The sequence below is a fragment of the Dipodomys spectabilis genome, unplaced genomic scaffold, assembly GCF_019054845.1.
Source record: "Dipodomys spectabilis isolate Male_0828 unplaced genomic scaffold, ASM1905484v1 ptg000363l, whole genome shotgun sequence".
Lineage (NCBI taxonomy): Eukaryota > Metazoa > Chordata > Mammalia > Rodentia > Heteromyidae > Dipodomys > Dipodomys spectabilis.
Window position 1 is genome coordinate 5,142,475 of NW_024871040.1, and position 25,963 is coordinate 5,168,437.

At 48.9% G+C, this 25,963-nt stretch overlaps 1 protein-coding gene and 1 pseudogene across 2 annotated transcripts; one reads left to right on the forward strand and one right to left on the reverse strand.

Annotated features, from left to right (window-relative positions):
• The first annotated feature begins 2,227 nt into the window (after positions 1 to 2,227).
• On the forward strand, positions 2,228 to 24,734 carry Ggt5 (gamma-glutamyltransferase 5). Of its 2 annotated transcripts, none has more exons than XM_042666169.1 (12): positions 2,228 to 2,736; positions 13,516 to 13,646; positions 13,866 to 13,961; positions 14,637 to 14,832; positions 15,197 to 15,354; positions 15,827 to 15,973; positions 19,281 to 19,417; positions 19,718 to 19,908; positions 20,271 to 20,377; positions 20,564 to 20,682; positions 20,811 to 20,921; positions 24,329 to 24,734. In XM_042666169.1, the coding sequence occupies exons 1-12, from the start codon at positions 2,564 to 2,566 to the stop codon at positions 24,473 to 24,475; spliced, it is 1,713 nt and encodes a 570-aa protein (XP_042522103.1). In that variant the 5' UTR covers positions 2,228 to 2,563; the 3' UTR covers positions 24,476 to 24,734. The 2 variants fall into 2 exon arrangements, with proteins under 2 accessions (XP_042522103.1, XP_042522104.1); XM_042666170.1 differs by having other exon boundaries at positions 2,276 to 2,283.
• Positions 4,964 to 5,476, reverse strand: LOC122095866 (annotated as a pseudogene).
• Positions 24,735 to 25,963: the final 1,229 nt, after the last annotated feature.

Sequence of the window (25,963 nt, forward strand, 5' to 3'; positions counted from 1 at the left end):
ACTCACCAAACACAAACTCAGTGTGAAGCCAGGCTTTCTACATCAGCAGCTCTAAGGGGAGGAGTCCAATTACCACAACAGCAAGCTAGTGAACTGGAGAAGATCTGCAGCTCCTCTACGGAGAAAGAGCCCAGAGGGGTGGGTCTAGAAAAACACTGCTAGGCACATTATCTGGGGGGAGGGGGGAGGGGGGAAGGGGGTGCGGCAGCCTTTCTCTCTAATGTAATAACCCCTTCCCAACACTGTAATCCCTGAGGCTGGTGGTGATTGGTGGAGGTTTGGGATGAGGTCACAGTTTGGCTGATAATCACCTCTGGCAAGTGACAAGTAGAGGGCCCTAAGGAACACAGGCTGGTGGAGGGGGTTGGCAAGCTGGGAAACCTGATTTCTTTCCAACAGGAAATGGGAGTTGGGTCTTCAGGCTTCATCCAGGGTCTAACACTAAAGCCTAGTGGGTTCTCTGGGAAAGAGACAGAGGCTGGGTAGTGGGGTGTGGCAGTCACTCCTAAATCTTTAGTCTAAAAGGAAAGGCCGGGGCTGGGAAGGTGGCTCAGTGGTAGAGTGCTTGCCTTGCATGCCTGAGGCCCTGGGTTCAATTCCTCAGCACCACATAAGTAAAAAGAAAAAAGCCAGAAGTGGCGCTGTGGCTCAAGTGGTAGAGCACTAGCTTTGAGCTGAAGAGCTGAGGGACAGCACCCAGGCCCAGAGTTCAGGCCCCACGACCAGACCCAAAAAAAATAAAAATAAAAAAGTAAAAAATAAATAAAAGGAAAGGCCATGGCCCCATTTGCATGGAAAAGACTGAGATCTGTTTTAGGTCTCACAGCTATGAGAGAGTGGAAGATGGGAAACAGCACTCACTGCTCCAACGTGCTGGTGGATGAATCCAGGTTCCCCAGGCCTCATGGGGCTTAGTCCCAGACAAGTTCAGGGATGGGGGAGCTGAATACCTCTCTTTTCATCCCATCTTCTCCTCCATCACTTCCTAGATTAGGGCATTCAGGATCTTCTGAGCTGAATCACCCAGCCTAGCCTCTGGCAGAAATCCCAGCATGACACAAATCCTTCCCCCTGGGCCTTTGCCCATACTGTCTCTGTACCCTGGCCTCTGCCTGATCAGAATAACTACAGAGATGTCCCCATCCCTAGCCCTCCCTGTTTTTGTCCTCTGAGGACTGTGGTGAGCGGGTGGGATGCACTTTCATTCCTGATTGGCCAACGCCACTGCAGCCTGGGGGACAGCACCAGCCTACTTAAGACAACTATGACAACAGGCTTATGGGAAACAGTCTCTTGACTCAGACTGACCAGGGAATCTGGCAAGGAGGTCCCAGTGTAATCTGGGCAGACACTCTCTAGCTCTGGGTCTCATTTCTTGGCTATACCAGGAGGTGGGCTATGACTCCATGTATGGCCTGCAAAGGTCAGTGCTATGGTAGAAAGGAAGGCAGTGTAGGGCTGTGGCAACTGTTTCTAAGCTATTGCCCTTGGGCCCTGCATCTCATCAAACTTGCTAGCTCCAGCAACACACAAGGCAGTGTCCCCAGGGAGGAGACATGGGGCCAGTGTAGGAATAACCCTGAGACTGATGGTCACAAGGAACCAGCAGGGAGAGACTGAGTGAGGGGAGGAGGCTTGGGAACCCAAACAGGGTAGCATTGCTCCCCAAGAAGTTCAAGAGTGTATCTTCAAGTCAGCAGGTCCCAGGGGGTAGGATGGTCCAGTGGCACTGGATGCCTCCGATTAGACACGTGGCCTGTCTGCATCCTGCCCCCTCTAAGGACAGCGGCAGCATGCTGGGCTCTGAGCCAGGTTGTGGCTGAGATAAGCTATACGACTCTACCTTGGATCCTCCTTCAGCTTCTCTTCTGGGCCATATGAATGACAAGGCTGAGCTGCTGCTCATCTGAGAGTGGAGTTCCGCCCTGGGTTGGGAGGGGGGTTTGGCTCTCAGGGCCTGATCCAGGAAAGGGTGGGGTCACTCCTAACAGCCTTCTCTGTGTTTCTGGGAACCAGGGGAATGGTACAAGGGTCCCTGGGAGCCCTGCATGCAAGCCCCTTGCCCCTGGTGCCATGGGGTGGACAGGAGGGCCAGAGGATCAACTGGTAGTGAAAGAGTTAACCCCAGCCACATTGCAAGGAAAAAAACTTCCCCCAATAGACGCCCTGGCCTGCTGCCCCACCAGGCTAGGGCTAAAAACTAGAAGTTCAAGCTTGTGGGCAGATCTCTTTGCAGCACGTACTTGAGGAGGGCAGAGGCTGCTGATATCCATCTGTCTGTCTGTAAATCCATCTGCTTGTCTGCCTGCTGTTTGTCTGTCAATCCATCTGTCTGATCTCCTTTCTTTTAAGCCCATCTCTGCATAATGTCCATCGAACCTTCCTCTCTGTCCAGCTGTCTGGCTTAGATGTCAATCTATCTGTTTCTGCCTCGATTTTTCCATCTGTTCACTCATCAGTGAGTCTACCTGTGCAGCTTCTTGTCCATTTATGTGCCTGTCTGTCTGTCCAACCTCTGGCCTACCTGCCTACCTGCCTCCCCTCTCCTCCCAGGCCAGCAGCCATGGCTCAGTGCCACAGGGCCATCGTCAGCCTGGTCTTGCTGGGGCTAGGGCTGGGGCTGGCCATTGTTGTGCTGGCTGTGGTTCTCGCTCACCACCCTCCTTCCTGTGGCCCCCAAGCCTTTGCCCATGCCGCTGTAGCTGCTGACTCCAAAGTCTGCTCAGACATTGGACGGTAAGAGTTGGGGGGGAACTGGTGGCCCTTGGCTGCTGGCTTCTCTTGGAGACTGTGTGCCTGTGGCGAGTGTGTGGGGAAAGGCACAGGAGGGTATAGGCTGGCTCATGGAAGAAGGGCCGTGTGGATTTGAGCTCTAGCATCACCAGCAAGGAGTAAGCCCCAGGACCTTGCACAAGATGGGTGGCAGGTAAGTCCACAGAGCAGATAGGGAAACCCCATGGGAGCAATGGCAATGTTGCACGGGCAGTGTTTTGAGTCCATTCCTAGATCGAGGGCTCAAGAGATCCACTTGTACAACCAAGGTTTGACATAGAAACTCTAAAAGGGCTCTGTAGCCATATCCCTGTTCTGGCCAGCCTAACTCTTATGACCTGCAATGGACCTGTCAGCAAGACCAGTTGGCCAAGGCTGGGGCCTTTTCCCAGGGGTATAGGCAAGGGGGTTCAGGGGATCTGTGTATGGGTGCTGGCCTGCTGGGTGCACACAGTACTGCCCAGGTTCCATTTCCCTTCAATCCCCCTGCTAATGCCACTTCCTTCATGGACTTTCCCCCATGTCACAGGGCCTGGACCTGTGACTGCTGTTTGGCAGGCCATAGCTGCCATTTCCTCACCTTCTTCCAGGAAACCTAGCCTGTGAAAAATCTCTCATTAGGAATTGGCGCTGTGGCTCAAGTGGTAGAGCGCTCGCCTTGAGCTGAGGAGCTGAGGGATAGCACCCAAGCCCAGAGTTCAAGCCCCACGACCCACAAAAAACAAAACAAAACAAAACAAAAAAATCTCTCACTAGAGTGAAACACGGCAGGAAGCTCCTTCTGGACCCCCAATTCTCACTGGGTCCCCAGAAACATTCTGCTAACCAACTTGGTCTACTTCCCAGAATATCAGCTTTACAGGCTACGGTGAAGACTCGAGGTGGTTTGTAAACCCAAGGGTGGGTTCTATAACAGAAGAGTGTGGCAGACCCTGGCCCATTCTGCTCAGGCAAAGCTGGGCAGAGAGGACTTCTGTCTTCTTCTTCCTGGTTTCAAGACATGTGTTCTTTTGCTGTTTATTCATTTGCCCACCTTTTCATTCATTCATTCCTCCCTTCCCTTTCCCATCATTCCACCCTTCCTTCTCCCACTTGCTGCTGAGCTGGTCTTCTGAGATCTCTATCTCTTCTAACTTGTACTTGTGCCTACTTTTAGGATGGAAGTGGCTGTGAATGGCTACTCAGGGATGGGCAGGCAGCTGCTTCATCTCAAAATGTGTGTGTGTATATGTGTGTGTGTGTGTGTGTGTGTGCTAACACACACACACCAGTACTGGGGCTTGTACTCAGGGCCTAGCCACTATCCCTTAGCTTTTGTAGCTTTCTTGCTCAAGGCTGGCACCTACCACTTGAGCCACAGCTTCATTCCCAGCTTTTTTGGTGGTTAATTGGAGAGATGAGTCTCATGAGCTTTCCTTACTGGGTTGGTTTTGAACCATGATCCTCAGATTTCAACCTTCAGGGATGGTAGGGAATGAGACCACCCCTGCCATGTGAGGCTGTATAGGGATGCTTTTCCCCATCTAAACTTGAAATTTCAAAAATATAAACTAAGCTGGGGGACCTCAGGCCTCAGAGATGACCAGGGGAAGGGAGACAAGGGATCTAGGAATGGGTCTGCTGCCACAAAATCTCTGAGCAGATTGGGTACTTGATGGGTTTCCTTGAGCCTATCTGGGGTCTGCTTTGTGCATGAGGTCAGTTTGAGGGTGGGGAGTAGTCTCTGCTTTGATCTACTCCCACACTGTTGGAATTCTTGCTCTGTTCGTAGATGATATGAAAGGGTGTGGTTTCTCTTCAATGTTTTGTCAAACAACTTTCTGCTTCCTGTTCCTGTTTTAAGAAGCCACAAGTAGGAGGAAGCTCCAACAGCCACTTGGAGTCTCCTAGATCAGGTGACCCTGGCTAGACTGAGGGGCCTCAGGAAGATGCCTGGCTACTGGCCAACATCTTTCCCATAGGGGCCTTACAAGTCCATGTTCCTTCCTTCCTGCTGTCCCCATCTCTCACCACCACATTTTCCTCCCAGGGCAGTCTGCTGCAGCCTGAGTCCCTGGATGAGTGTTCTTTTCATTTGGTCCAAGGCTTGGGAAGGGCTCCATGATGGTTAGTTAGGAAGTTTCCCAATGGCTAAAGGCAGAAGCTCGGGCAGAAACCCTGATGTCTGGTGAGGTAGAGATGGCCCCTCAAAGGCTGCTGGACTCTGGAGTTTTCTAGTCGTGTTTGAGGGTGAGGCGTTTGAAAAGATACTCGCCCCACTGGGCCTGAGGGGCCGCCCCCAGCCTGCGAAGGTTGGTTAAGTAGTCGCCCATCTCCTTGATGAGCTTCACCTCTTCATCCAGGAAGTGGTTCTCTAGGAAGAGATGGGGGTCTGTGTGAGCAGAACCCAAGGTATGAAGATCCACAATGGCTTGGTTCAGATTCTTCTCCAGGGCCAGGGCGGCTTCCATGGCTTCCACGGTTTTACCCCACTCATCCTGAGAAGGTTTCTGCACATCCTGGTTCTGTATCTTCAGGAGGCGCTGGGCGCCCACGCCCTCCAGAGCCACATGGTCATGATCAAAATAGTAGCCCAGAGAAGGTAGATGTAGGAGGCCCGCAGATGCAAGTTGACCAGGCGGTTGATGGTAGCCTCCAAACTCGGTGGAGTAATTCTGATGAATCTGGGAGGTCATGGCTGGTCATCGATACAGAGCTAACCACAGAAAAACACAGTGTTGGTTGGTCTTGGAAGCAAGCAACGGGCGAGAAGATCAGGGTCAGAGGCGGTGAGTGGAGAGGCAGATGGTGGTGGAAAGGAGGAGTTCCCGGGTCTGTTCCGTCCAAACACTGTTGAAGCAAGACACAGATCTGCGGGACTGGCGAGCGCTTCTGCTCGTTCATCTTTTTTTGTATTGTACTCAAGGCTGGTGCTCTACCACTCGAGCCACACCTCCACTTCTGGCTTCTTGGAGGTTAATTGGAGAAGAATGTCTTATAGACTTTTCTACTCGGGCTGGCTTTGAGCCTTGATCCTCAGGTCTCTGTTTTCTGAGTAACTAGAAAGCCACTGGCCTGGGCTCGGAAGGTGGCTCAGTGATAGAGTGCTTGCCTTGCATGCATGAGGCCCTGGGTTCAATTCCTCAGCACCACATAAGCAGAAAAAGCCGGAAGTGGCGCTGTGGCTCAAGTGGTAGAGCGCTAGCCTTGAGCTGAAGAGCTGAAAATCTCCCAGGCCCAAAGTTCAAGATCCATGGCCAACAACAACAACAAAAAATGCCACTGGCACCCAATGAAGGTTCATCTTTGAAGCGGACTTCTGGAGTTTCAAGGCTAGGGGGATTTTTTTCCATATTGTGAGCTTCATCTGCTGTGGCTTCTCAGAGATTCTGCTCTTCTAGTAGATGGGCTTGCTTCTCCATTAGTTGTGGAGGTGGGCGGGAAGGGATGGTAGGGGGAAAACAAAGGAGGAAGCAACAATGCTTGATAAGAAATGTACTCATGGAAGTGGTGCTGTGGCTCAAGCGGTAGAGCGCTCGCCTTGAGCTGAAGAGCACAGGGACAGTGCCCAAGCCCAGAGTTCAAGCCCCATGACCGACAAAAAAAAAAAAAAAAGTAATCATTACCTTGCTCATGTGATTGTAACCCCTCTGTACAGCATTTTCACAATAAAAAAATTATTTAAAAAATGAAGCCAGGTGCGGTGGCTCATGCCTATAATCCTAGCTACTCAGGAGGTTGAGATCTGAGGATCAAGGTTCAAAGCCAGACTGGGCAGGAAAATCCATGAGACTCCTTTTTTTTTGGGGGGGGGGGCGGGGTCCAGTTGTAGGGCCTGAACTCTGGGCCTGGGAGCTGTCTGTCCCTCAGCTCTTCAGCTCAAGGCTAGCGCTCTACCACTTGAGCCACAGCGCCACTTCCGGCTTTTTTCTTTTTGCTTATGTGGTGCTGAAGAGTCGAACCCAGGGCCTCATGCATGCAAGGCAAGCGCTCTACCACTGAGCCACCTTCCCAGCCCCTCCATGAGACTCTTATCTCCAATAAACCACTAGAAAACCTGAAGTGGCGCTATGGCTCAAGTGGTAGAGTGCTCGCCTTGAGCTGAAGAGCTGAGGGATAATGCCCAAGCCCAGAGTTCAAGCCCCACCACCGACAAAAAAAAGAAAGAAAGAAAAGATCGCAGTGAGCCAGGTGTAGGCATTGATCATTCCTGTAATTCCAACTATGGGAGGCTGAGCTCTGAGGATCACAGTTCAAAGTCAGTCTGGGCAGGAAAGTCCGTGAGACTCTTATTTCCAATAAACTGAAGTACTAGGCTGAAGACTCCCCCTCCCCCCAAAGACCACCAGGGAGCCGTCGCTGATATAAATGCACAAGAGTCGTTTATTACAGCTCAAGCCGGACTCACAAACCTTCCCTGACACAGTAGGTCAGAAATTGTGAGTCCCAATCTCTTGTTCAGCAGGGTTGTTATAGGGTTTTTAGGGACTTTTATGCGTCATTGAAACACCTAACAAATCATATCACACCGTGTAACGGTGGCGGGAACAGACCAGGTACTGGGGATTGGCTGGTTCATGGGGTTGATGCTCTTCAAAATGATTGGTTAAAGCAGATAGTCTGAGCTGCGACCGAGTGGTCTTTAACTTGCAGGAACATTTGGAACTTTTGGTTTTTCCTGTTATATGCTGATTAGCTGTAGTTAATGGAACTCACCGTAAAGAGGCTTGTTCCTGGAATTTGGGCTTAAGGGGATCAAGGGGAATTGCTGACACATTTCCTAGACAAAATGGAATCCAAACCTAAAGTTGCTATATTTTGTTCAGGCTTCACAAAAACACTCAGAAAACCAGAAGTGGCCCTGTGGCTCAAGTGGTAGAGCGCTCACCTTGAGCTGAAGAGCTGAGGGACAGCACCCAGGCCCAGAGTTCAAGCCCCACAACTGACAAAAAAAAAAAAAAGAAAGAAAAGAAAAGAATGAATGAAAGAAAGAACAAAAGGAAGAAAGAAAAGAGAGAAAGAGAGAGAGAGAGAGAGAGATGAAGGAAAGAAGGAAGGAAGGAAGGAAAGAAGGAAGGAAGGAAAGAAGGAAGGAAGGAAGGAAGGAAGAAAGAAAGAGAGAAAGAAAGGAAGGATCCCAGTGGGTGGGCTCGGCTACCACTGGTGTATGGTTCTTCTGTTGTGGCTGCCGTTGCTCTTGCAGGGGTAGAAAGGTGCCAGAGCTATGGGAGGAATCAGAGATCCTAGAGCCTTCTATCCCTCTTCTCAGGAACTTCAATCTTTGCCCTGTCCCTGAACTTGACCCATGAAGGCCAAAGCTTTTACACAAGCAAGTGAGTAAGACTCAGGAGTGATGGCCTTCCACAAGGCCTCTAATGAGAAAACCTTTAAGGGTTGGAGTCTGGGCTGGCACGGGCGAGGGTGTGATCGTATGTAAGTGTGTGTGTGGTGGCAGGAGTGGGGGGTGGGTGCAACTGAATACCCAGGGGCTGGGATTTGTCTGCTCCTCTATATTCATCTGGAGTGCCTGTGGGCCACAGGGGCGAGCAGGGACAGTGGACAAATTGCCACCTCAGTCTCCTCATCTGTGAAGTGGGGCTCAAGTGGGCACTTTCCTCGTAGGATGGCTGAGAGCATTACCAAGCCCAGCAAGGCATGGGGCACGCTGCACTTGAGGGAAATGCTCCCTCAACAGCCAGCACTCTAACGATCTATTCTGTGACTGGGTCTGGATAAGGGACTGGGGGGTGGGAGGAGGGGGGCTAGGGTGTAGTCCCTAGTTCCCTGCTGCCAGGGCCATAACTTTTCATCTCAGTCCTTCCCCTTCCTGTGGGGCTGGGACCCTTGTGGCTCTCGATGCTGTGGGTCAGCTCACTAGGAAATGACTGTATTTCCTGTCCTCTGGGACTCGGGGAAATGCCCTTCATGCCCAAGCACTATTTACATGTGTGAAAATATGTGCCTGTGAACACACATGTCTGAGTAGGTGTGTGGCCACAGTGATGGTGATGGAAGTCTCCTGACTTTTTGACAACTACATTAGAGATCTGTAAATTCTCCTGCTGGCCAGAAATACCCACATTTCACAGCTCCTCAGGCTCAGGGAGCTGAGGTGCCTGCCTGGCACCAGGCAGAGGGGGAATCCAACCATGAGTGCTGTGTGGTACATATCTTTTTCTGTGTACAGCACATCATACCCGTTTTCGTCTTATATCAAATACATGAGGAGGAGGTCATGGCTCAGTGATAGAACACTTGCCTAGCATTCAAGAGACCCTGGGTTCCATCCAGCGAGAGAAAGAGAGAGAGAGAGAGACAGAGACAGAGAGAGACAGACAGAGAGAGAGAGACAGAGAGAGAGAGAGAGAGAGAGAGAGAGAAGAGTATACTGGGGGCTTGGACTCAGACCTCACACTCTTGCTTAGCTTTTCCTGCTCAAGGCTGACACCTTACCACTTGAGCCATACCTCCATTTTATGTCTTTTTATGGGTTAATTGGAGATAAAGTTTTAGAGACTTTCCTGCTTTGACTGGCTTTGAACTGAGATCCTCAGACCTCAGCTTCCTGAGTAGTTATAATTATACTCATGCAACATGGGCACCCAGGAAATAATGATATTTTAGCACCTACAATCTGGAACCGAGGCCTGCTTGTTGCCACGTAGGATGCCTTTACTGCTTGGTTGTTTCTATGTAGAGAGGCAGAACAAGCAAATCTTTAGGAAATACCATGCTTCATACTGACGGTTCCTACCTCCCACTCCCAGCCCCAACAGGGCTGGTTTCCCATCTTTCTCTAGCCTGTATTTATAAATTCTTTTCCCATGTGACAAAGTCCCCCCCAAATGTCAGTGTATTTACTTTCCTGTCCTATCCGAAAATACTCATAAAAGGGTTTTGGAATTGCTTCAATAACAATATTATTACAGCTCCACTTCCTTATTACTAACAATAAATCTACTAGGTGAAATTTGAGATATCCTGTTTTACAAAAGTTTTATTTTATTTTTGTCCTTAGCATAGATCCCACAAAATATGTACAATTAATTAAAAGATTTTTCTGGTAGGTTGGTGTTTTTAGTTTAATATACTATTAGCTTGTTTTTTCAATATGTTTTCATTTTAGGATCTTATTTTCTCATTATTTGTTTGTTTGTTTGTTTGTTATTGTGTTGGTACAGGGGCTGAAACTCAGGGTCTGAGATTTTGTATTCAAAGTTAATACGCTACTACTTGAGCTACAGCTACGCTTTTTTTTTTTTTTTTTTTTGGCCAGTCCTCAGGCTTGAATTCAGGGCCTGGGTGCTGTCTCTGAGCTTCTTCTTTTTTTTTTTTTTGGTGGGTCGTGGGGCTTGAACTCTGGGCTTGGGCTCTGTCCCTGCACTCTTCAGCTCAAGGTGAACACTCTACCACTTGAGCTACAGTGCCACTTCCGGTTTTCTGGTGGTTTATTGGAGATAAGAGTTTCACGGAGTTTCCTGCCCAGGCTGGCTTTGAACCTCGATCCTCAGATCTCAGCCTCCTGAGTAGCTAGGATTACAGGCATGCGCCATGGGTACCCGGCTTGTCCCTGAGCTTCTTTTGTTCAAGGTTAGCACTATACCACTTGAGCCATAGCACAACGTCCAGCTTTTTTGGTTTATGTGGTACTAAGGAATTGAACCCAGGGCTTCATGCATACTAGGCAAGCATTCTACCACTAAGCTACATTCCAGCCACTTCCGGATTTTTTGACAATTAAGTGGACTTTCCAGCCTGGATTGGCTTCAAACCATGATCCTCAGATCTCAGCCTACAACTTACTTTTATTTTAATTTATTTTTTAATAAAAAAGGTATACTTGGCTGGGAAGGTGGTTCAGTGGTAGAGCGCTTGCCTTGCATGTATGAGGCCCTGGGTTCAATTCCTCAGTGCCACATAAGCAGAAAAAGCCAAAGTGGCACTGTAGCTCAAGTGGTAGAGTACTTGCCTTGAGCTGAAGAACTGAGGGACAGCGCCCAGGCCCAGAGTTCAGGCCCCGAGACTGGCAAAAAAAAAAAAAAAAGGTATACTTAAAAGTGTTGCTCCCAGTTAGACGTTAAAAAGATATACTTAAAAGTCTCACTGTTGCCAGCACCACTGGCTCATGCCTGTAATTATAGCTACTTAAGAGGCTGAGATATGAAGATTGAAGTTTAAAGCCAGCCTGAGCAAGAAAATCCATTAGCCAGAAAATAATACAAAAATAGAGCTGTGACTCAAGGGGTAGAGCACCAGCCTTGAGCAAAAAAGCTAAGAAACTGGGAGCCGGTGGCTCACGCCTGTAATCCTAGCTACTCAGGAGGCTGAGATCTGAGGATCGAGGTTCAAAGCCAGAACAGGCAGGAAAGTTCATGAGACTATCTCCAATAAACCCATTAGAAAACCAGAAGTGGTGCTGTGGCTCAAGCGGTAGAGCACTCGCCTTCAGCTGAAGAGTACAAGGACAGCGCCCAAGCTGAGTTGAAGCCCCACAACAACAACAACAACAAACAAACAAAAAAAAGCTAAGAGAAAGCTAAGAGAAACTACCCCACTACCAGCATGAGAGGTGGGAGGAAGATTCTTATTCATATTTATATGTAATTTACTCTATTTCTAATCACTATTTTAAGGGAAATTATGTGTGCTTGTAATTTTCTCCTTGATGTTTCTTTAAAAAAAAATTCCTTCTTTCCTACTTGTTTTTCCTTCCTTCCTTCCTTCTTTCCTTCCTTCCTTCATCCTCCTCCTCTTTTCTTCTTCTTTCTCTTCATCTTCTTCCTCCTTCTTTTCTCCTTGATATAAGATCTATATGTAGCCCAGGCTGACCTGTTGGTTAGCTCAGCTTCTGAGATGCCCACTTCCCCTGTCTGAAATACTGAGGTTTTTGTTTATTTGTCTGTTTGTTTTTTGTCGGTTGTGGGGCTTGAACTCTGGGCCTGGGCGCTGTCCCTCAGCTCTTCAGCTCAAGGTGAGCACTCTACCACTTGAGCTACAGTGCCACTTCCAGTTTTCTGAGTGTTTATTGGAGATAAGAGTTTCACAGACTTTCCTGCCCGGGCTGGCTTTGAACTGTGATCCTCAGATCACAGTAGCCTCCTGAATAGCCCAGCATTTCCCTTACTGTAAAAACATCATGTCCTCATCTCTGGTCTTTTTCAGATCTACTAAGGAGTAAGCTCTAGGTCTAATTTTGCTTCTTTGAAGGCAATCTGTCTTTCTTCCCCTTCCCCACTATTCCCAGACCAGGGCTTGAACTCAGGTCTTTTACTATCCCTCAGTTTCCTCATTCATGGCTGGTGCTCTACCATTTCAGCCACACCTCTAGCTTAGTGTTTTGCTGGTTAATTGGAGATGGAATCTTTTGGACTTTTCTTTTTTTGGGGGGGGGGGGTCCGGTAGTGGGGCCTGAACTCTGGGCCTAGGTGCTGTCCCTCAGCTCTTCAGCTCAAGGCTAGCACTCTACCACTTGAGCCACAGTGCCATTTCTGGCTTTTTTCTTTTTTGCTTATGTGGTGCTGAGGAATCGAACCCAGAGCCTCAGGCATGCAAGGCAAGCGCTGTACTACTGAGCCACTTTCCCAGCCCCTCTTTTGGACTTTTCTACCTTAACCACCTCCCATACTTCAATCTTCTGATCTTGGTTTCCTTACTAGATTTGTTGATGGTGTTTTATTTTTAAATTTGTAATTATGCCTGATCATATAGACTTTTGTTCCTATAGCTAGCTTACTGTCCCCTTTCCCATTCTAAGATTCCGTGTCTTTATTTGGCACATGATAAGAATACAGAAGTCAGAATCTGGGGAGGGCTGGAGTTTGGGATGGACTGATCAAGCTGTAGGAACTGAGCTGAGGGAAGTTGCTGGGGTCAAGTGTCCTATGAGAGGAGAACAAGGTACTCAGGGCCACTCCTTCAAATCTTATTTCCTCATTGATAACAAGGCCTTAAATACTGGCTTTTAGGGGGTATAAGGGAGGTTTCTGAGTATTAGGGAAGAGGCAGCCCCAGGTGAGCTGTGCAGGGTTGTTGTCCTAAGGACAGGATTGCTGCACCCCAGGCTAGCTGACCAAAGCTAGCCAAAAGGGCTAGAAGCTCAGTCCTAGGGCCTGGAGGCAGGTCAGTTTCCAGGAGTCATGAGTGACCGCCTTTTAAAGGGTTTGAAACCAGTAAAGATGGGGAGTAGCGTCCAAGAAGAAACAGTAAGGGGGTGATCCAGGCCAGGTTCTACCAGTTACAAATGAGCCTTTGCTGGGGCTGGGAAAGTGGCTCAGTGGTAGAGCACTTGCCTTGCATGCCTGAGGCCCTGGGTTCAATTCCTCTGCACCACATAAGCAAAAAGAAAAAAGCTGGAAGTAGTGCTGTGGCTCAAGTGGTAGAGCGCTAGCCTTGAGCTGAAGAGCTGAGGGACAGCGCCCAGGCCCAGAGTTCAGGCCCCACGACCGGACCCCCCCCAAAACAACAACAACAACAACAACAACAAATGAGCCTTTGCTGTCAGGAGCTCCTAGAAACCATGTTCGCAGAAGCTCTTTACGAACTGAAAAGAGTGGTGTAACTTACATTATAGATAAACCCACTAAACAGCTGGACTTGAAGAAGAGGCTGCCCAGTCTGTTTTCTGACTTAAACTGGGGTTTTCTGGCAGCCAACAGGCCACCCATTCACCTGTCATTCCTTCCCAGTGAGTGCTATCTACATGAGCCCAGATGCGGAGGCTGTGGGAGGGCAAGCAAACCACTGACCTTGTGCCTTGTCTCTTAGAGCCATCCTCCAGCAGCAAGGCTCACCTGTGGATGCTGCAATCGCAGCCCTGGTCTGCACGGGTGTTGTCAACCCCCAGAGCATGGGCCTGGGCGGAGGGGTCATCTTCACAGTCTACAATGCAACAACAGGTGGGCCCATGTTCTCCTCCACGGGGAGGGCCAACTTGTCCCAAACCACTAACCCTTCCTATGCCCCTTCCTGGGACACGGAGGCCTCTTTGTCCTGCCTCTTTCACCTCGGGTTGAAAGCCCTGCAAGTGTGAGCACACTGAGAAAAGCTGAGATCTAGGACAGTCTAAGACCGTCTGACAGAACCATGACCACCCTCTTGATCTACCCTCACTCCAGGAAAGGTAGAGGTCATCAACGCCAGAGAGACAGTACCTGCCAAGCACAACCGGGACCTGCTGGACCAGTGTGGAAAGGCCCTGCCATTGGGCACAGGTGAGCTCTGAAAGGGTCTTCCACCCCACCCTGCTAAGCCATTGTGGATGGCTAACAGGGCCATATGCCTTCTGGACAGGCTATGACACCCTATCATGGGAGCTGGAAGTTGGAGACCTGGAGTCAGGAGAGTGTTTCTTGGGGTGTGCGTGTGGGGTCTGTCTGAATAAGGAGGGGTATTCCCAGGAGAGGGCCAGGCTGAGGAATGTTCTGGGTGTTCAGTGGAAATAGGTTTTTGAGACAGGGCTTAGCTGCAGACTTTTTAATATGGACTATGTGTAGAAGTGTCTTCTCTGTCAGACACTGGCGGTTCATGCCTATAGTCTTAGATACTTGGTAGGCTGAGATCTGAGGATTGTGGTTCAAAGCCACCCCAGGCAGGAAAATCCATGAGATTCTTATCTCCAATGAACCACCAAAGCAAGAAGTAGAGCTGTGGCTCAAGTGCTAGAGTGCTAGCCTTGAACAACAAAGCTAAGTGACAGTGCTCAGCCTCTGAGTTCAAGCCCCAGTCCAGTGCCTTGTCCTGTGGAGCCACAGAAGGTCTGTACCTGGGTTCCAAAAGCTTTCTCTGGCTGACATGCTGAGGAGGACAGGAGACGGGCAGAGAGAAAAGTAGGAAGCTCTTGACCAGCTTGGAAGCCACAGAGCTGAGGGCAGGGGTATTCTGTACAGGAGTTCAGTGGATCGGGGTTCCTGGGGAGCTCCGTGGCTATGCAGAGGCCCACCGCCGCTATGGCCGCCTGCCCTGGGCACAACTGTTCGAGCCCACCATCACACTGCTCCGAGGGGGCTACCGTATGCCCTCTATCCTCAGCAAGTTCCTGAACAGCACCTTTCTGAGGCCTTCTTTGTATGCATCTACCCTGAGGTAAGCAGTGGTGGTCCCGGGTTCAAGACCATCTTCTATCTGAGCCTAACCAGGTCTCAGCTCTGCCTCAGTTCTGCCTTGAACTGGAGGTGTCAGGGACCATAAGGCCTGGTCAGGGCTTTTCTGTCTCAGATTGAAACCTAGCTTCAGATAGATCAGGCCCTGAAGAGTTTATTGCTAAGTAATGGTGCCTTGTGCCCTGTTCTTAAGAGAATCTATCCCATTGTTTTTCATCTTAAGTACCTCAGGCTCCTAAGCCAGGGCTGTTCCCCAAGAAAAGTCCCAAGGATCCCACTAGATCACTGGCAGAAGGGCTGCCCTGTGGACCCTTTCTTACTCTGAGATTGCTTCCCTGTTCCCCCAGGCAGCTCTTCTTCAATGGGACAGAAATCCTGAGGCCTCAGGACCCATTCCCATGGCCTGCTCTGGCCACCACACTGGAGACTGTGGCCACGGAGGGTGCAGAGGCCTTCTACACAGGGAGACTGGGCCAGATGCTGATAGAGGACATTGCCAAGGAAGGTTAGCTACCCTGACATTCTAATATCTGTCCTGAACACAGAAAGAGCCAAATTCTGGGTGCTGGGAGTTGAATGTGAGGTCTTCCCCAAGCTCTGATAGAGTGCCTGCTGCTCCCAGGGCAGAGGCCAGGGAGAGGCCAGGTGTCCAGCCAAGTCCCTGTTGGCTTCAGGGGCTTCTGTGGTCTAGGACTTCAAAGGGCAAGGCCCTCTCAAAGCCAGCAGAAGGCAGTTCCACATCATTATGTAGGCCTAGGAAACTGAGTTTGTACACGTTCTTCTTCCTCTCCCCTTCTTCACATCTTCTTCGGATCTACCCGCCCCATTCCACTGCTCACAGACCCATCACTTCACCAGGTCTACAATGGCTAAGGGCCAAGAGGACCACCCCCCTCCAGTGTCCTGGGGCCAATGTTAATCCTTCTTTTGCCTTACTTTTGACATCTGTACCTGGATCTCTCTCCTTTTCAACTCAGGAAGCCAACTGACGCTCCAGGACCTAGCTGCATTCCAGCCTGAAGTGGTAGATGCCCTGGAGATGTCCCTGGGAAACTATACCCTGTACTCACCACCACCACCTGGAGGGGGCGCCGTTCTCAGCTTTATCCTCAATGTGCTCAGGGGTAAAATCTTAGGGCTCCTCTCCTGGGAACCTGACCTCCCAGCCCAACCATAGCCAGGCAGAGTGATTTAATCAGTTTTCATCATTATTTAAAAAAACAAACAAAAAACCCTGATGTGGCTACTTATAAAGAAAAGGAAGGGGGGCTGGGAAGGTGGCTCAGTGGTAGAGCGCTTGCCTTGCATGCCTGAGGCTCTGGGTTCGATTCCTCAGCACCACATAAGCAAAAAGAAAAAAGCCGGAAGTGGCGCTGTGGCTCAAGTGGTAGGGCGCTAGCCTTGAGCTGAAGAGCTGAGGGACAGTGCCCAGGCCCAGAGTTCAAACCCCACGACCGGACCCTCCCCCCCCCAAAAAAAAAACTTAAAAAAGAAAAAGAGTTTTTGTTTGTTTGCGTGTGTGTGTGTGTGTATGTGTGTGTGTGTGTGTGTGTGTGTGTGTGTGTGTGTGTGTGTGTGTGTTGGTACTGGGGCTTGAGTTTAGGATCTTGGGCTTTTTCATTCAAGGCTGGTGCTCTGCCACTTGAGCCATACCTCTGCTTCTAGAAAAGGAGTTCTATTTCATGAGTTTTGGAGATTCAAGGGCATTGCATTTGCTTTGGCTCATTGGCTCTGTTCTGATAAGGGACCCATGCTAAGTGGTGATGGTAGACCACAATGGTGAAAACTTGTGTCTGAGTAAGTGGTCATATCTCAAGCCAAGTAGCTGTGAGAGCTGAGTAGGGTTCAACCTGCTCTTTTCATAACAACTTTTTTTTTAAACTGGTCCTGGGGTTTGAACTCAGGGCCTGGGTACTGGCTCTGAGTTTCTTTTGCTCAAGATTAGCACTCTACCACTTGAGCCACAACATCACTTCTGGCTTTTTCTGAGTAGTTTTTTTTGTTTTTTTGTTTTTTGTTTTTTATTAGAGAGAAGAGTCTCACAGACTTTCCTGCCCAGGCTGGCTTCAAACTGTGATCCTCAGATTGCAGCCTCCTGAGTAGCTAAGATTACAGACGTGAGCCATCAGCACCTGGAAATAACCCTCTTTTGAGAACTACTAAGGTACCTCACATAAGCCACCTTCTAGCCTCCAGCAACCTAAGTACCTCCCACCAGCCCCCACTTCTTAAAGACAATTTCCCAATGCAGCAATTAGAGGACTAAGTCCTCAATCACAATGGAACACTAGGAGATACTCAAAACACATCCCAACCATAGCAGGTGCCACTGCTTATTCTGCTCAGTATCACATACTCAGAGAAAGCCAGAAGTGATACTGTGGCTCAAATGTCAGAGTACTACCCTTGAGCAAAAAGAAGCTCAGGAACAGTGCCAGGCCCTGAGTTCAAGCCTCAGGACTGTCAAAAAAAGAAAAGGAAAAGAAAAAAAGAGTACTATAGACACCAGTCAGGATGGTATGTTCTAGAGCTACTCTAGAGGACTGGTATTTGAGGTTTTGTTGGAAGAACTGACATCCTCCTCCCTAGTAGGTACAAAGGCATGGCACAGGAACAGGCAGACTCTTCAGATGAATGAGCTTCCCATATGAGGTCTGCACTTAGGCCTGGGACGAAAACCCAGGATATCATAGCCTGAAGGAGGCTTCCTAGGTCTGAGACTGCCTTAGGCTGGCTGTATTAGTGTCTGGTGGATACTATAACAAATTATCATGACCATACAACAACACTGTATTACTGTACAGTACTGGAAATTTCACAGCACATTGTTCATGGGGCCACATTCCCTCCAGGGGTTCCAGGGAAAAACCTGTTCTTTGTCTTTTCCAGCTTCTTTGGCTGCATCAATCTAATTTCTGCCTCTGCAGCCTTACAATAGTGTTTATCTGCAGGGGACACATTCCAGGACCTTAATTGGATGTATATATATATTATGTTCTTACACATACACACTCACACTCACACACCTATGATAAATTTTAATTTATGAAATAGGCATAATAAGAATTACCAATAATAATCAAGTGCACTTTCGCTTAAAAGGAAGCACTTTACAGCTTCTCTTTGATATATTCAAATTGTCAGCATCAAGCTGAATGTCAGTGGCTCGTTCGTATAAATCCTAGCTACTCAGAAGGTGGAGATCTGAGGATCACAGCTTGATGCTAGCCCAGACAGGGGAGTCCATGAGACTCTTATCTCCAATTAACCACCAAAAATCTGGTAGTGGTGCTGTGACTCAAGTGGTAGAGCACTAGCCTTTAGCCAAAAAGCTAAAGGACAACACTCAGGCTCTGAGTTTAAATCCCAGTTTGAACTCATACCCACCCTATCCCGAAATCCCACAAATTGCCAGCATCCTTATTTGTATTAGCTTTCCATTGCTGTAACAAATGCTTGTGATAAATCTGCTTATGAAGACAAAAGATTTATTTTGGCTCACAGTTTAAGAGGGCTTCAATCCATTCTTGGTTGGTTCATTGCTTTGGGGGCTGTGGTGTGGTATGGTAAGGTGGTACACATCACAGAAGCCTGCAGTCGAGAAAGCGACTCACCTTATGGCAGCTGGAAAGTAAAAGAGGAAGAGGAAGAAGTTGTGTTCCATAAACCCCTTCTGCGCCACGTGCCCAATAACCCAAAGCCTCCCACTAGGTTCCACCTCTTAATAGTTTCACTACTTCCTCAGAACACTAAGCTGAGGACCAAGGTTTTAACACACGGATCTTTGGAGACTTTCCAGAGCACTATTCTTGTCCTTTGGAGCCATTGTTAATTGAAATAGGTCTTACTTTAGTATAAGTACCCTACTGAAATGAACACTGATCTAATCATTTGGATGGTAGGCCAATAGGTAAGGACTGACAGGCAGGCAGGCAGCGTATACAGTGTAGATCCACTAGACATAGGGATGATTCATATCCCTGGTAAGATGGAGCTGAACAGCATGAGTTTTCATCCCACTACTCAATTTAAAATTTCACCGGGACATACACTTAAAGTTTATGCATTGTTTATGTCTGGAATTTTTATTTACTATTTCCAGACTGGGATTAGGTCGCTGAAACTGGGGAAAATAAAACTGCAGATAAGAAGGACCCGCTATATTGGCTCCTCCTTTCCTCAATGTCTGATTTATAACAATACACATGACTCATGCCTAGGGCCCACCTGCATATCCAGGATAATTACCTTCTCTCACAATCCTTAATTTGACTTATTTTACTATGGAAGATAATCCTGACTCTTGTACTGTTTAAAGTATAGTCACAGAGTCTGGGCGTTAGGACATGACTAAATCTTTCTGTGGAGGGGAAGCCAACATTTGCTCCACCACACAGGATGACCCCCATCTATTCTCCACTGCCTTTCCAGGGTTCAACTTCTCTGCAGAATCGGTGGCCCAGCCTGAAGGGAAAGTGAACATGTATCACCACCTCGTGGAGACACTCAAGTTTGCAGGAGGTCAGAGGTGGCGGCTGTGGGACCCTCGCAGCCACCCAATGGTCCAGGTGAGGCTCCTGGAGTCATCTGGGAATCCTCTTCCCTGTCCCAAAGCTCAGAAGGAAGTAGGGAAGGGTCAGGCATGGCAGGGGAAGGATGGAGAGATTTCTATGTGGTTTTTGGAAGGAACTGTTCAATAGTGGCCCTGGGGACTCTGGAATGACAGGTCTGGGCATAGCCTGAATTCAAGGAAGTCTCTCCGAGATAGACTGGAAAGAGTGCCCAAGGAAACTGAGTTCAACCTACCCTCTGCTCTGAGGACCCTACCTGGCACTTCGCTGACCCTGCTGCCTGCCCACCCACCCCAGAATGCCTCCCAAGATTTGCTGGAGGACGCTCTGGCCCAGCACATCCGCCAGCAGATCGATGACCATGGGGACCATCAGCTCAGCTACTACAACTTGACTGGAGCCTGGGGCCTGAGGATGGGCACCTCCCACGTGTCTGTGCTAGGAGAGGATGGTAGCGCTGTGGCTGCCACCAGCACCATCAACACACCGTGAGTGGGGCCCAGGGGCAGAAAGAAAGGACCCTGTTGTTTGCTCCTAGGATCTAAACCCCCTTTGTCTCCAGCTTGGTCTACACTTCTGGCCTCCCCTAGCCCCAGGGAAGCTGCACTTTGCTTTTTCTCTTCTCTTTTTCCTGTCTGATAAAAGGAATCTCACACCCAAGACATCTCTGGCTAAAACAAGGCTGTTGCTGGGGTAGGAGGGCACAAAGGGATCTTAGAGGGGGCCTCTGATTGGTGCTAGGCTTCTGCCTGCCGGTGGGCAGCTGTGACACAGACAATCCTGAGAGGTTGGCACTGGGTTCGTGAGAACCAAAGCTCCAAGCTCCAAGCTCCGTCTCCCCTGGCTGCAGCTTTGGAGCAATGGTGTACTCACCACGGACTGGCATTCTCCTCAACAATGAACTGCTGGATCTATGTTGGAGACAGCAGCCAGGACTCAAGGTCACCCCACAACCTGGTAAGAGCAAGGTCTCTGGCTCAGCTTCTATAAGCAACCCTCTCTGGGGGGAGAGGAGGAAGGTGGGTGGCTATGCTGACCACTGGGTGGATTGCCCTGCTTGTACAAGCCACTGACTCAGTAATGAGTGCGGACAGGGTTGGTGCTGCTCCCAGAGTTTGTGCGTGGTGCCCGTTGGGCTCTCAGTTCCAGGTGAGAGGCCACCATCATCCATGGTACCCTCCATCTTGGTCAACGAAGCCCAGAGATCAAAGCTGATTATTGGTGGGGCTGGCGGAGAGCTCATCATCTCTGCGGTGGTCCAGGTAAGTCCGAGGGTTCTTGCATAGAGCCCTCCCTTGTCTGAGAGGCCTTGTTGGGTGGGTTTGGGACCATTCCTGTGGAGTAATGGGTGCCCCTCCATTCCTGCATCCTCTTCTCCCCTCTGTCCCAGACCATCATGAACAAGCTGTGGCTTGGCTTTGATCTGGCAGAAGCCATTGCAGCCCCTATCCTGCATGTCAACAGCAAGGGTCGTGTGGAATATGAGCCTGAATTCAGCCAGGTGAGACCAGTGTCTGAATCACCCCACACCCAAGTCCTTGCTGCTCATAGGCCTCCACTTCTTGGGAGGAGCTCAGTTTCTGGGTATCCCAGGCAAGGGTACCTATGAGGGTTCATTAGAAGTTTATGGAAGGCAACTGGCCTCTCCCAAGGCCTCCAGGGCAGGCTGCAGGCTATTACTTGTGCTTCTCCCAGGCTAAGGAACTCCACATCTTGATCTGTTCATGCTGTCTTTTTTTTTTTTTTTGGGTCCAGTCGTGGGGCCTGAACTCTGGGCCTGGGTGCTGTCCCTCAGCTCTTCAGCTCAAGGCTAGCGCTCTACCACTTGAGCCACAGCGCCACTTCCGGCTTTTTTCTTTTTGCTTATGTGGTGCTGAGGAATCGAACCCAGGGCCTCGAGCATGCAAGGCAAGCGCTCTGCCACTGAGCCACCTTCCCAGCCCCAAGGCTAATGTTTTTGAACATGTAGTCTCTTAGGGCCCAAGTGTTAAGCTTTTTTTGCTCAAGGCTAGTGCTCTACCGCTTGAATCACAGCTTAACTTCCGAATTTTGGTTATTTATTGGAGATAATCAAGAGTCTCACAGGCTTTCCTGCTCACATTGGCTTTGAACCATGATCCTCAGATCTCAGTTTCCTGACTACCTGGGATTACAGACATGAGCCACTGGTGCCTAGTATCACAGACTTCTGCTCAAACTGGCTTGAAACCACAATTCTCCAGGTCCCAGCCTCTGAGTAACTAGGATTACAGACAGGAGCCACCCTGTCTTTTACTGGTTATTTTTGAGATAGGGTCTTGCTTCTATCATTTCTGGGTCACAGGTGCATGCCGCTATGCCCAGCTTCCCACTTTGGAGATGGAGTCTCACGGATTTTTTCTGCCCAGGCTGGCCTGGAACCATGATCCTCTCAGTCTCAGCCTCCTGTCTAGCTTGGGATAATAGGTCACTGTACCCAACTATGAGTTGAGAAGGACTTGGGATGGCTTCAAACCACAGTCCTCCAAATCTCAGCCTCCCAAGTAGCTAGGATGACAAACATGAGCCACCATGTCCAGTTTGACTTAGGATATTTTCAATTTATGATGAGTTTATTGGACATAGTCACACTGTAAATCAAGAAGCAGCTGCAGGGGCTGGGAAGGTGGCTCAGTGGTAGAGTGCTTGCTTCACATGCATGGAGGCCCTGAGTTCCATTCCTCAGCACCACATAAGCAGAAAAAGCCCGCAGTGGCGCTGTAGCTCAAGTGGTACAGTGCTAGCTTGAGCTAAAGAGCTGAAGGACAGCGCCCTGGCCCAGAGTTTAGGCTCCACAACCGGCAAAAAAAAAACAAAAAACAAAAACAAAAACAAAAAAAGCAACTGCAGTGCCTGAGAACCTTGCTTGGTATTTGGTCCTTAACACCAAGGACCTCCGCCTGTTGGCCCAAACTTGGGTGAATTCTGAAGTGTCCCTCCCTGTGTAGATCTTTCTTAGTGACCTTGAATGCTCTCCCAGGGCAACTAGGCTCCCAGAAACTCATTTCTAGAAGATCCAGAATCCAGAGAGCATCCTTTTAAGTCCTTTCTCCTTGATCATTGGCCAACAGTCCTTACTCTGCAAACATTAATTCTCAAAGACTGGTACTCCAGGACCTTCTACTCTGAGAATTTGAAAAATGAGTCTGGGAACTAAGATTAATGGAACCTAGTGGTCCAGTGTAAGATATGCAAACCCTGGGATATTTCTATGGAGAAAATCCTAAACTTACATTGGAGATCTTTTTTTTGGCGGCGGCGGGGGGGGGGAGGTGGTTGGGAGGCGCTGTCCCTCAGCTCTTCGGCTCAAGGCTAGCGCTCTACCACTTGAGCCACACCACCACTTCTGGCTTTTTTCTTTTTTCTTATGTGGTGCTGAGGAATCGAACCCAGGATCTCATGCATGCAAGGCAAACTCTCTACCACTGAGCTACCTTCCCAGCCCTACATTGGAGATCTTGAGTCTGTCAGGACTTTCATTGACAAAGCATGTGTGGACTGAGGCAAGGGAGGCAGTTTGGATACTACATTCTAAGGAACAGAACCTCTGAGGACTGAAAAATCTAGCTTTTGTTTCAGCCTTCAGGTTTAAGGATGTTGGGCAATCTGTATCTTTACTTAGAACTAAGATTACAGGGTTCCAATGACATGGCTCTGTTGGCAGCTCAGATGACCTGATATATGTACCTGATGGCTTTGGATCAGAGGCACTGGTCCTGAGAACTACCTTCATCTCTCGAATTTGGGGTATTGATTAAGCGAAGTTCTTGATCCATTCATCCAAATTGATACCTGGAAGCATGGAACTGAGGAAGCACAGGACTAGGACTTTTGCCCTTTTACAAATTGAGACTTGTGGGGGCCATACTCTAGGACAAGGTATTTAATATTTTAGAAACAAGCAACCTCAGGGCTGAAGACTTTCCTTAGTCTCTAACTGCTTCTAAGTTCACAGATTGGGTGCCTTAGATCTGATCTACTAGGGCCCTAGGCACTGAGGGTCTTTTATTCTGGGATGACTTGTGCCTTTAGTATGGGACTCTAATTTTCTTGGACATATAGTATTCTGGGAATATGGGGTCTGTAGCTTTGGATTCTTCTAGATGAGTCTGCAATCCATAAACTTTCAAGGCTCCATGACTCAAGGAACCTTCTATATTCTGGAATATCTGAGATCTCGAGTCTTCTCATCTGTGTGTAGAGATCACAAGCCTTATACAGTGCCACAGTCCACAAACCTAGATATCTCAAACCCAGAACTCTGTCCTCCTCAATATCCCAAGGGTCCCTGGTCACAGAGATCCTTGAGTCAAGGCTAGAGATCTCAAGTGGGACAGTTTCTGGTGTATGGAGGATATAGGATACAAAGGCCCAATCTCAGCCTTCTAGAAAGCTTTACTTCAACAGACTCCTAATCAGGACCCTTTCAGTCTGAAGCCCTTTAAAGCTAGATCCTCCATTGAAGGCCTCACTAGAACCTCTCAGAGGTCCTAGTGAATTGGACCCAGGGTAGAAACTAATCCGTTTTTAAAAAAGACATTAATCTCTTATGTTGAATTGAAACTCCTTTGTACAACTATTTAAAGGTAGTAAAATAAATAAAATAAACAACAACAAAAAAGACATTAATCACAATGTCAAACTGAGTAACAGCCTCCTCGCATAGTCCCTCCTGCTCCTTTTTTTTTTATCTTTTGGATTTTTTTCAAGCTATTGATTATGTCATAGAAATTCATGCCCTGAAAACAGCATCCAGCCCTGTTCTGTGTCCTCAGCCCCCTCCCCACTGCCCAGTCCCACCTTGCAGGTCCATTTTTTTCAATCCAGACATCTCTCTTATGGAAAGAAATTGACCACTCTCCACGTGAACCTTCCTTCTCTACTCTCCAGGAGGTACAGAAGGGGCTCGAAGACCGTGGCCAGAAACAGACACCAAGGCTCTTTTTCCTGAATGTGGTCCAAGCCATATCTCAGGAGGGACCCTGTGTGTACGCAGCATCTGATCTGAGGAAGGATGGAGAGGCTGCCGGCTATTAAGAGGACAGCCTGGTCCACAGCTAGATACGGCTTCTTCCCTCTGGCAGTCCTGTGCCCCAGCTGGACAAAACCATGGGAGCAAGAGTTCCAGTGGGACCCCAGGCTATGGAGTCAATCAGGCAGCCGGATGACGATGGGGCTTTGTTCCTAATCCCTCACATAGCCCTGCTGTGACTACCTAGCCTTCTTTTTGCCTCTTGCTTAGCCGAGCTGTGTACCTACCAGACGAAAATTAAAGAGGAGCAAGACTCTGAGTTGATTTGATGGCTCTGTGTTGAAGAGGGAACGCTCTGTGGGGCGCACACAGCATGCTTCTAAAATACTGTATGGGGGTGGGGAACTGCGGCTCAGAGGAAGTCTGGGTGTCACCCCTGGATAGAGGTAAGCGCCCCACTCCTACTTCACTCCAGCCAGTGTTCTGGGGAGCTCAGTAACATGCCTGTTTGCACTCCTTCCCCCATCGCCCATGGGCCTTTCTCTGGATCTTGTTATCAGGAAAAGACTGGAAAAGCTAGACCTGAGATCCCTCTCTCAGGTTCCAATGCCACATATTTATTGTTGGTGGTGGTGGTGGTTGTGGAGCTTGAACTTGGGTTTGGGTGCTATCCCTCAGCTCTTCAGCTCAAGGCCAGCGTTCTACCACTTGAGCCACAGCACCACTTCCAGTTTTCTAGTGGTTTATTGGAGATAAGAGTCTCACAGACTTTCCTGCCCAGGCTGGCTTTGAACCTTGATCCTCAGATCTCAGCCTCCTGAGTAGCTAGGATTACAGGCGTGAGCCACCAGCACCTAGCTCCCACATATTCTTGAGATCAGGCTTTTCAGCCTTGGTAATATTTACATTTGGAATGAAATGATTTGTGTGTGTGTGTGTGTGTTTGTGTGTGTAGTAGGAATTGAATTCAGAGTCTCATTTTGCTAGGCACTCTACCACCTGAGCCACAGCTTTTAACTTTTTATGCTTTTTAGTTAAATTTTCAGATAGGAACTTGCCCTTTAGCCTTAAACCACAGTTTTTTTCTATTTCCTGAGTAGTTGGGATTATAGGCATGAGTCACCACACCAAGGCCTCTGGAAACAATTTCTTGTGGTGGGGGCGTGGCTCTCCCTCTACTCCGAGCAGCAGAATCCCTAGTCTCTGCATGTGCAACATCACCCTCTTTCACACACACACACACACACACACACACACACACACACACACACACACACACACACACACACACACACGAGCTTGACAACCCAAACTGTCTCAGAACAGTGCCATGTCATTCTTAGTTGAGAAATTCTTCTTTAGACCAATGAGAAACTTCCATGATTGGTTGTTGTTGTTGTTTTGTCAGTCATGGAGCTTGAACTCTGGGCCTGGACACTGTCCAGCTGAGCTCTTTAGCTCCATAGTGTCACTTCCAGTTTTCTGGTGGTTTATTGGAGATAAGAGTCTCACAGACTTTCCTGCCTGGGCTGGCTTTGAACCGTCATCCTCAG

Excerpts from the sequence above, each read along its gene's own strand:
- Ggt5 (XM_042666169.1), top strand. The coding sequence starts at position 2,564 with ATGGCTCAGTGCCACAGGGCCATCGTCAGCCTGGTCTTGCTGGGGCTA. Across the intron at positions 15,974-19,280 it reads TATCCTCAATGTGCTCAGGG|GGTTCAACTTCTCTGCAGAA; the intron begins GTAAAATCTTAG and ends CTGCCTTTCCAG. Across the intron at positions 20,378-20,563 it reads CAAGGTCACCCCACAACCTG|TTCCAGGTGAGAGGCCACCA; the intron begins GTAAGAGCAAGG and ends TTGGGCTCTCAG.